The sequence below is a fragment of the Zerene cesonia genome, chromosome 17 (genome assembly GCF_012273895.1).
Source record: "Zerene cesonia ecotype Mississippi chromosome 17, Zerene_cesonia_1.1, whole genome shotgun sequence".
In the NCBI taxonomy this organism is placed as follows: Eukaryota; Metazoa; Arthropoda; class Insecta; order Lepidoptera; family Pieridae; genus Zerene; species Zerene cesonia.
Window position 1 is genome coordinate 4,199,243 of NC_052118.1, and position 11,328 is coordinate 4,210,570.

An 11,328-nucleotide genomic window follows, 5' to 3' on the forward strand; every position below is an offset into this window, starting at 1 on the left:
TGAAAGAGCAACAAACACACACACATCCTTACAAACTTTCGCATTTATAATATTAGTAGGATAGGATAGTAGGATATAAAAAATCTATATGAATGATATTAAATAAAGGCTAAAAGATAGTCGTTTCTTTGAACACAAATATACAAGCAAAGGGCGTGTTGATTAAGGAAAGTCGTGTTAGTTCAGCTATAACTCAAGAATGACTGAACGGAATTTAATGATTTTTGGTTTGTTGGATTTGTCTTAGCTTGGAAGAGGATAACGATGAATTTTTTAACTTTTGATAAACTTATAAAAAATTGTCTTTGTGGACAAAGCCGAAAATATCACATCCATAAATACCTTAAAAATACTATAAATGTACTTATTTCATGTGTTTGTATACACAACTCTAGGTAAACATGTGATGGTAATTTTCATAATGTGTTTTGTTTCGTATTTTAGGTGGCTCTCATGATGAGTAGATAGCTTTCACCCCCGGCCAGAATCTAGGAAACTAGTGAATGTTAGCTCTATAGTGTATATGTTATATTTGCAATTATGAAACTTATTTGGAATATCTTCTATTTATTCAAGGCTATGTAATATGTATATTACTTTTTGAATGCCAAGAGAATATTTGTTTTATAAATTACTCTTAAAATCTTGTTTGTTGTGTTGTGTTTAAAATTTACATATTTTCGTATACTTTTGTTATGATGATCGGGGTAATTCTTGGGTTTAAAGAAATAAACGCTTATTATTCAAGGATTTATTTCATTTTTTCCACAATCTTTGCATGTACAATAATAATATATTTTTAATGTTTATACAATTTATGCAACATTATTTTTATTTATTTTACATATTATGTATTATGTCAGTTACCAAAAAAAGGTTTAGAAAAAATGTCCATCGCGTTTTGCATTGCTGTGTTTATTTACTGAAAAAAAAAATGTTAAGTTTTATATTTTTCATTTAATTTTTATACAGTAATTTATGCCAAAAATAATTCATATATATTCGATTCATTTTATGATGAAATGAAATTATACAAAACAAAACTAATAATTGCCACTTCTAAGTAGATTGCCTACTTGTTTTCTTTCTAATAACGAGAAAAAAAAATGTTAATAAGTTGAAATTTGAATGTGGTGAAACGATCATTAGTCACCTCTTTACTTAAAATGATGATAAGAGGCTTAATTCCGGACCATTTTTTGTTATTATTTACACAATTTTGCATAAACAATATATTCAAAAACATAGTGAAAACATTGACGAAAATGTTACAAATAATAAAAAAAAAAATGAATCGTCATTTTTACATATTTTGTTGATACGCATGATGTGTGACATGTATGGTATTAAAGGATTTTTTAAAACACCTTTGAAAGCCTTCTTTTTCTTGGACGCATTGCACAGAAAGTACTTACGAAAGATGTGAGTTTCGATACCTATCTCTATTGAGAACACGTCCCTAAGCCTTGTATTCATAGAAACATTTATTTAGCAAAAAAGTTTAATCAACATGTTGCGGAATTGCTGTCAAACACTTTGTTGGCAACACTACGTGTTGCACAGTTGAAAACGCATGTTGAATAGTTATTGCTCAAGGAGCGACGTCGATACAAAGTTTCTAGTGACATTGTTGATGATCAATTGTTGCTCAACAAGCATGACTGGATGCATGAATGGCGCTTTGAATTAACGAATAATTGAAAATACTGAAAAAGGTATGTATTTTTACATGTATTTGTAGGTATATAAGTGTATTTCGGGATATAGATTAGTATTTTTGATTCATATTCTACCAATAGAACTTTATTTTTCTTGGAGTGCAAAAAAACGTGTAAACGACAAACGTCAAATTACGTACTTTGTATGTAAAGATTTGTGTAATTACGTATACTTACAACTTATGAAAATAAGAGCTCTACGTCGTAAAAAAAATGTCGAAGATACCTATATCTGTAAAGAGGGCACACATAATTAAAAATCTTATTGAATATAAAATAATAATATACAATAATATTAAATAGGGTTGCATTTATCGAATTGATAAAATCGCGTGATGCATTACATATTTCACACTTATAAATGTCAATCAATATGATTAACATTAACATGGATTTTAAGCAAAAATTATAAAAATTGAAAATAAAATAAAAGATAATCGCGGGCACAAGATTATTTCTGTGAATGTAATAAAACAGTAATCAAATAATAATTCGTGTTTTTCGAGTAGTTTAAGCATTTAATCTAGAGTCTAGAATTGTGCAATTTTTATTTCTTGATATTCTTTCTTTAAACTTCCTACATAATGTTATAATCGAATTACACTGGAAAAACATCATGCAAAATGGTGTACGTTGACCAGACTACAATTCACTGGAATAACAACGTCCGATGTGACATTTATGAGTATTCAATATAAAGATTCTAATGAGAATAATATTTGTATACTTACGAATTTGGAAAACATGTTGCTAAAATTTTCTATCATCTCACCTATAATACCTAAAAAGAAAGGCATATTTATTTAACAATTTTATTAAATACGGGCCGTATCCCGTCGGTTCATCGGTGGGCAAAGCATTTATTTCTTTTATTTATTTATAGGCATTTTTGCAGCATTACTATAGCTCATATGTTATTTTGGTATACGAGTTAAATAGGCAGTATTAAGTATTAATAATATCGTCAAAATCAGTTCTGTGGTTTTCGCCTGAAACATATTTATAATATGAGTATGATATAACATCATTGATAATTGAGAAACAAAATACAATTATATAATCTTGGATTTATTTTGATTGATTTGATGAAATGTGTTTATTTGTTCGGTAAGGGTACGTGTCCTCGTATGGGTTAGCACCCTACACCCGACGGAATTTGGGAAAAACAAATTCTCGGCATGATACATAAATGCGATATATTCGCACTATAAATAATTTTAGACGTTAATAATTTATAACTGCGGGTTACAAACCAGGTTTAGATTCTTTAGGCGTTGTTGCTGAGGCCGGTGTTGATGACGATGCAGGTCCTGTAGATGGCGATGAATCTATAACGTAACACATTGTAAGTATATCCACATAAAATGTGAACAATTTGAAATGTGTCATTACATAATTAGATATCCAATTTTGAATTAGTTATATTGAATTAAAGAAACGTTTTAAAAATGTTAAAAAGATTAATTATAAAATGAATATTATAAATATTTTGCAATTAAATAGTGTTTTATTTTTTTTTTGTACGGACACAGATTTTTTTAATTGCGTATTCACGTTTTTGTACAAACAAGTGTGTGCGTGTGACATTTTAAGCTCTTGTATACTACATAAGAAGCTTTGTCTCCGTTCTTATAGTTTGGTTTGGGGATCTTATTTGAAACAAATTGTGTATATGTACATTTTTGATAATAAATAATTGGATTGGGATTTTTTAAATTACTGAAATGCTCCACAGCTAAAATTTCATGTTGTGTAATATTAATCAGTATAGATTTAAATAACCTGTTCAAAATTATAACTCGTACTTACCCGCTGGCATTGCAAACTGAAACCGAAATAAAAATAGTAAGTTTAAATTTGAAATTAAATAGTGGAATTCAGATTAATAAGTAAATTTTATTATGAAATTAGCGCGTTCAAACAAACAAACTCTTCAGTTTTATATTGTACCATAGGTTTACGTTTATGATTTGTTCATGTTAAAATATAAAAAAAAAATATAAAAGATTACTTACTGCGCCTACGAACACCACTGCTAAAAGCATAACGACAAATAGCTTTCTCAACATGTTTAGAGTCCTCATGACGCTCTTGGCACTTGAATATTGTGTTTAAAAGTAATATTTCCAATTTATATATCGCCGTAGAAGCAGTACAATAATATTATGTGAACACCTGAACAAATTTTAAAATATGCAGACGTAGTTCAAAGTAGTTTTGACAGGCTTTGTTAAAATATTAGATGACGTATATATAGAGAATATCGTGTAAGTTTTCCATGAAGTTTTGGATTCGTCATCACCGTTTTGTTATTACAGAAGGACGTTTCATTCGAATTGGTACTCAATAGAGGAATCATATGACTTTATTTTCTTGTCGCTCTTGTGAAAAGGGACGGCTTGTTACGACGATTGATTTGAACACAGAAGGGAAAGTTATATTTTTTATGGTAGGTATTAAATGTCTGATCGTTTTAAAATAAAAAAATGATTTTGAATAAATGTTTAATAATATATGTTTAATAATAAATAATAAATAAAATGATTTTGGATAAATGTTTAAAATAAAAAATTGATTCTGAATAAATGGTCTTTAATTTTAATAAGATGTTTTTATTAGAAATGATTTTTTTGCGTAATGATTACTAATCCAGAGATTCTCGGTTCGCCCCATGGAATTGTCAGTTTAAAATACCTGAAAAATTTGTAAGGTTAAAATAAATATATTTTATAAAATATATCATATACATGTTACTAGTATAGCATTTACGTTATCTGTGCTAGATGTAACAATTACAACATTTTTTTTAATAGATTGTCTGATTTATGATAGGTTACTTACTGGTTTTGCTATAGCTTTTATGAAATCCTTCGGTAGACTGAATAAATTGATAAGTGGTCCTTCATTACCTGTAGAAAGTAATTACATTTTAATGTGAGCTCATCATAATTTTATTATTAGTGTTTAAATCTGCATAATCTTTCAACGTAATACAATAAACTTATGAAATTACAAAAGTACAAAACAAGGAATACACAATTGTATACTTAATAAAATAAAAAGAGAGGCACAGATAATATGTAATATACTGTATGTATCATAGGATATATTATGTAGCCTGTAGCCCGCGGTGTGTGTGGTACCCTTGCGGTACCCGGTGAATATGCCTACGTGCTAATCCAGACTATAATCTATCTCTGTACCAAATTTCATACGGATACGATAAGCTGTTTTCGCGTGAAAGAGTAACGAACACCTATACATCCATTTATCAATTCTTAAAAAAATATTACGTGTAAGTATATAACTGCTTTATTGTTTTTTTAGAGATCAAAAGCATGATAACAGTATTCCTAATATATTATGTATTCTTTGGTTTTTTACCTTACATGTTTGTCAGATAGATATCACTACGAAGTGATAAGTCTGCCATCTGTTTTTTGTATTATCATATGATTGATGAGTGAAATAATAACATTATAGATATTAACATTCTTAGGTTTCCTCACGATGTTTTCCTTCACCATTTTAAGCAGTGGTGATGTTATCCACATGTGCAGATAAATTGAAAAATCAATTTATTTCCTGCACGCTCGCCCGGTCTCGAACCCCGACTTATCGATTTTGAAGTCCGAGGTTCTCACCACTGAGCCACCACTGCTTCTTCAAACGGTGAAGGAAATCATCGTGAGGAAACCGGCATGTCCAAGAATCAAAAGTTCGACCACATGTGACATCTGCCAACCCGCACTTGGCCAGCGTGGTGGATTATGGCCTGAACCCATATAGGAAGCCTATGTCCCAGCAGTGGGAACATGTATGTGCTGATGATGATGAACACTCTTAGGTTGTAATTAGTATATTAGAGTTATAAACTGACCATTATTATTTGGGGTGTTAGGCGGTGCAGACTTCGCTTGAGGATCTAAGAAATAGAATTGTTCATACGAAACTATTTAATATTTCTAAGTTCATGTAAATTCAGCGGTGTTTATTGTCCTTTAATGTGAAACTCGATGTTTTATTTTGTATATAATATGCGACTTTTATCTGTCGAAATTAGCTCTAACGGCAGACAATCAATGACGAACCACATCATTTTTTTTCTACTCTATTACATAAATAATCTCAGCATAATCTAGTCAGCTAGTCGGTTTATTACAAGATGGTCATTCAGGCACTGTTTTACACAAGGCTAGGCTATTAATTCAAAGACCGATAAAGCTAGTAAACTACGATTTATAGATCCTATATCCTTCAATATTTTGCAATCGGTTTCCCTAGTGAGCAAACGATGAAAAAACTTTCTACGATGGTTAAGTACAAATTTGATTTATCTTTTTGCTTATGAATTACTCGAACTTATGTTTTATGTTACATAGTTTTAGTCCCATATGCTTTTTCTGAAACTCAAGTCTTTTCCTTTTATTACTCCAACCATTTGCAAATCATGGGCTGCAAATTTTCTTCTCTGGCCTTTGCCTCACCCACCCGACCGACACCAATCACCCACCTTTTCTTACAATCATATAAAACGATGTACGATCAATAAGGACTATAACCACTTACCATCCGCTCTGACATTGTTTGCAATCTGTAAAATATTGATTATTATTAATATCTGATGTGATGGTTCAGCTTAAACAAATTTTAAAATCAAGAAGGAAATTTTAATGATTCTATAATAAATAATGGGTAAAAAATAAAGGCGTAGTGAATATACACAATAGAATTTTGTTTTTAGTTTCCTTTATATTGATTTCGAAATTTTCATACAAATAAAACTTACGTTGCTGAGGATCAGCGTTGTGATGAAGAGACCTATGAACAATTTCCTGAACATGTCGAAATTATTCCAAGATTCTTTCTATGAAGGAAAGTGTGTAAACGTATGCGACTGAATGCTATTTATATAAAATATATATACTGCAGGTTTACATTCATACATTTGCACACAAACAAATATTCTATGTAAGCATGAGTGTAATTTTTCAAAGTATGAGAAAAATCTGTTGTAATAATTATATTTTCTTGATTGATTTACATTCAAGTGTAAATTACCGTGTCATTACGTTGTCCAGAACACGATAAAGCGTATTATCGGTTTATTTAAATATTTTTCAGGCTTAATTACGCATAAAGCTGACTATTTGTTTATTGGAACGTGTCGTCAGTCGTCGAATGGAAAACGTCTGATTTGAAAACCTCTTTCAGTATTAGATAGTCCGTTTATGGAGAAAGTCTATATATCTAGCATCTTGCACGATGTGGGTGAAACCGCGGTGCAGTTAGTTAAAATTTTCGTCCACACTCTACTGTGCATTAACTAGTTTGACAAATTATCGTATATTAGACGCTCGTACCGGCTCCGCCCGGATATCAAGATTCCTGTTTTATCCCAAGTGAGCATTTAATCGGGATAAAAAGTATCCTCTCACCCAGTTCATAATCTGTCTGTATACCAAATTCCATCAAAATCCGTTCTGTAGTTTCAGCATGATTGACGGATAAACATCCAAACAAATAAATTTTCTCATTAGTGAGATTATGTATATCTCATCAAATAGTTATGTTTAATGAGTAAAGTAAGTAAAGTTCTATGTAGTAAGTAGTTGCGTCGTTTTTCAAATGGAATAACATGTATATTTATTATTTTACATATTTATTGTTCGATGATATAATAGTAATGAAACTCGTTGTACCAAGTGAGTTATTTATTTATGTATACCAATACTAATATGTATTTAAAACAATACTAACCTCTTAATCTTCTTGACCATTTTTTTAAACACTACTAGAATCGTGATAAGTACCTATATAATTATAAACATCATGTATAATGGTTTAATATTTAACTTTAAATGCTGTTTAGCTTTAATAAAACGTTATTGTATTAAATATTCATTATATAAAGCGATTATAAATTAACTCCGTAATTTCTTTTAAAGATCAATATTTATAACGGTATATCAAATATTTTAATGATAGATATTTTTAATCAAAAATTAACAAATTTATGTAATCGAAAAGAAGTTAAAGACAATGAATGCGGCGCTATGAAAATTAATAACATGTTTAATTAGCTATTGCCACTCACTGTGCAAATATTGGTTAACAATAATCAACTAACTGTAACTGGTGCGGAGTTTTCTAGAATACTCTACTAGAAGGATAACAACATCAAGACAAATTCTTTTTCAATTTCGACTTTTAAATAAAAGAGATTTAAAATTAAATACAATGTCTAAAAACGTCCGAAGAAATTCAAAAAAATATTAGCATTTGGTTCACGTCATTATCGCTTGGCAGCAAGGCTCAAGGCAGCAAATTCCTGGCTTGGTCCAAGATAATTATATAATTACTATGTAGGTCCAAGATAATTACATTCCCGCTTTGGAAGTTATAAATAAAGAAGAAAATCTTGGACCAAGCCAGTCGTATAATTAAAATAGAATTTCATTAAGTCATGTAAGTTCGAGTTATTGTATAAGTATATAATATCATTGTTGGCAACCGTTTCTCCAACTAAACAAATGCCATTACTTGATAAATGCCAGTTCACGTGTTAGTGTAAGTCGTTAGTTGACAACGTAACACACATATTAAAAACTAATTATTACAAGTGATCTGTTACATTTGCGTAAGTTTCCACATTATTATGAAAAAGGTCTTCTCGCGTTGGAAACGAAAACTGGAACAGTTGGACTATTAGCACGATAATAGTCACCGCACACTTCATAACAGCATTGAAATTAAAATAGAACATGCCATATACAGATATTTGGGGATCGTGCACTTTGAGCATTTGAAATATGTCTTCCGTTAATTGAAGGGTGTCCTCTGAAATAAATAAGGATTGATTAATGATTAATTTGTTATTTAAAAAATATGACTGACTGTTGTTGTAAATTTTGTAAATATTAGCACGAATAGTGTAACTTATACTAATACTAAACCTTACTGGCATTTACATTACACTTTAGTGTGTTAACAACCATTGATGATTGATCCTATCGACCATTGATAATATTACGACCATTGATGATATATCCTATTGAACAATACATAAATTGTACCTATTATGAAGTACCAAAACACACAAAAGTAGGAGTAGTATAATTACGGTTACGGTCTTTCCCTTATTATGTAAACTGACGGAACTTTTTTGTTACATTCATTATGTTATTAGTGGAATTTCTTTAAATTGACGTATCTTATTTAATTAGTCCCTAATCTTTGTTAGTATATGATACCACAGACTATACAACATTTGTCATTTTCGTTATTAAGAAAATAATTTCTTACCGGATAAATTAGATTCAAGCATGACGTACACACATATCTGTTGGGTTTTACTGATTTGTTTCAGAAACATATCCACGAAGATGCCACAGACAAATTTAAAAAACCAAAGTAAAGCAACAGAATTTAAAATAACTGAAATTCGTATTTCATCAATTACCTTGAAAGAAATATAAATGATAATTATTTGTATTATTACACACACACATACAAATTATTTCTTTCTTTTTATTTTTATACAAAATTGATATCTAGGCAGGACACGGGGAGAGACCCAGTTCCGAGCAAATTAGCGCGACAGAATACAACGGGTTTTTAATTGGTAGGAATCAGACATAATATTCCGACATAACCCACGGCTCCTTTCCGGGGAGGCTGTGCGTATCAATGCAAGATTTCTGCGTGCTTAAAAAACATTTTAAATTAATTACATAAAATTGTATATATAAAGTTCGCTGACATGTGACATCTGCCAACCCGCACTTGGCCAGCGCGGTGGATTATGGTCTGAACCCTCATAGGAGGCCTGTGTCCCAGCCGTGGGAGCCGTGGGAACATGTATGGGCTGATGATGATGATGATGATACATATACTTAGAAACCTCAAAACTCACATAAACAAAACACAAGTTAATGTTTTATACGGGTGAATATTTCTTTAGAATAGATTGTCTGTTAAATATTATAAATCCTCATATACATACCTCTATGATTTTGAGATAATTTATAATGCCGTGTGCCGTTACAATCGATGATGTTAATACAAAACAAGTCCCAATGAGAATCTGTAAGTAAAATGTTATTTAAAAAACACAATCAGTCTACTTACTAAAATCCTTAATATATGTGATTGTGAACGCCGGTTTATAAATTTTGTTTTAAATTTTATAGATCATACATACATCATATCATATTTATTAAACATAAATTCACTTACGACGAATCTGTATGATGTTTCAATATGGCGAATAATTATGAATATAAGACGAAACACTTGTTTTACTTTTAGTTTATCTGGTATACGGTGAATTTTTACTAAATCATTGAAGGCTTTTTTCCAAAAGAACCCGTCGAAAAATAAAACGTTCTGCGCAAACAGTTCATAGTTTACATTGCTTTCCTTTGTTAATGCTATATTTAAATAACGAACTCTCAAGGATATAAATAAGTACACGGCGAGCAATATATCCAAAAATATGTAGGAACAATACATATTTATAACTAATAAAGTTCCAATTATTATAGTTGAAATAGATGAATTTGTAGTTATTACAAGACTTGTGGCCGTAATTGCTGCAATAATGGTAATAACAATAACATAGAAAGTAAATCCCCTGTGGTCTATGGCCCTCATAAATTTAGTTTCCTTTGCACCAATTAGTATATCAATATCAACACAAAAATGAAAAAGTTTGATGAGTGCGTTTTTCTTAATGACGCCCACGTATAAAAAAATTGACACTGAAAACAATGTTATCATAATCGCTATTAAAGTTAAAGGCACTCGAATAACCTCTGTTATATACAAAGCCTTCCAGGATATAAGCGCCCCACAAACGCTAGTTATAATCGACAATGAAAACTTTTGTAAAAAAATTAAAACTTTACTCTTTATTTTAAAACCTGTGTTATTTGTTAAATATAATATATATAAAAGTGGTAAGTAGGGGGCCACCGCTTTGAATCTATCAGTATGTTCTTTAACTATTTTTTGTTTCATCATGGCGCTCCAACGGACGTATACCTTTGACTGAAGATGTAGAGCAAATATTTTATATAATATATTAATAGAAAACTATCATTAAACAATTATAGAATGCCCATGAGATGAAATTAAATCTACATTACGGTTCGTAGTTGATACGAACATAATAAATTATAATTTGAAATTCGAATTTCAATAAAAAAATATTCAATTTCATTTCATAATGAATTTTCTTAATTGTCTAATACAATTTCTTTGTGCCGCTATTTATTAACTTTCTATTTATATTAAGTCGTAAATATTTTGCCTTTTCAATAAGTTTGAGCAATATCGTGCTAAAGAAAATGTGCCTTTCAAGAAGATAATATTTATTCTTGTCGATAAATCTTATCAAAGTTTGTTCTACATATTTTTTTAAACTAAAGTAAAAAAAACATTTTTTTTTGTATAATTTTGTTGACATATAACCTTAAAATGATAATTTAATTACTACCACATATAAGTATTGTATGCACCTTCTACTAATATTATAAATGCGAAAGTTTGTGAGGATGGATGTATGTGTTTGTTTGTTACTCTTTCATGGAAAAGCTACTGAACCGAT

The 11,328-nt window shown here is 30.0% G+C and overlaps 1 protein-coding gene across 2 annotated transcripts in view; it reads left to right on the forward strand.

Moving 5' to 3' along the window:
• Positions 1-747, forward strand: part of LOC119833520 (glutamine-dependent NAD(+) synthetase) — an 18,477-nt gene extending 17,730 nt beyond the window's left edge. For both annotated transcript variants that reach the window (XM_038357568.1, XM_038357569.1), the window contains one exon: positions 445-747. In XM_038357568.1, the coding sequence (XP_038213496.1) occupies positions 445-468 (24 nt within the window). In that variant the 3' untranslated portion in view covers positions 469-747. The remainder of the gene's footprint in view (positions 1-444) is intronic.
• The last annotated feature ends 10,581 nt before the right edge of the window (positions 748-11,328 follow it).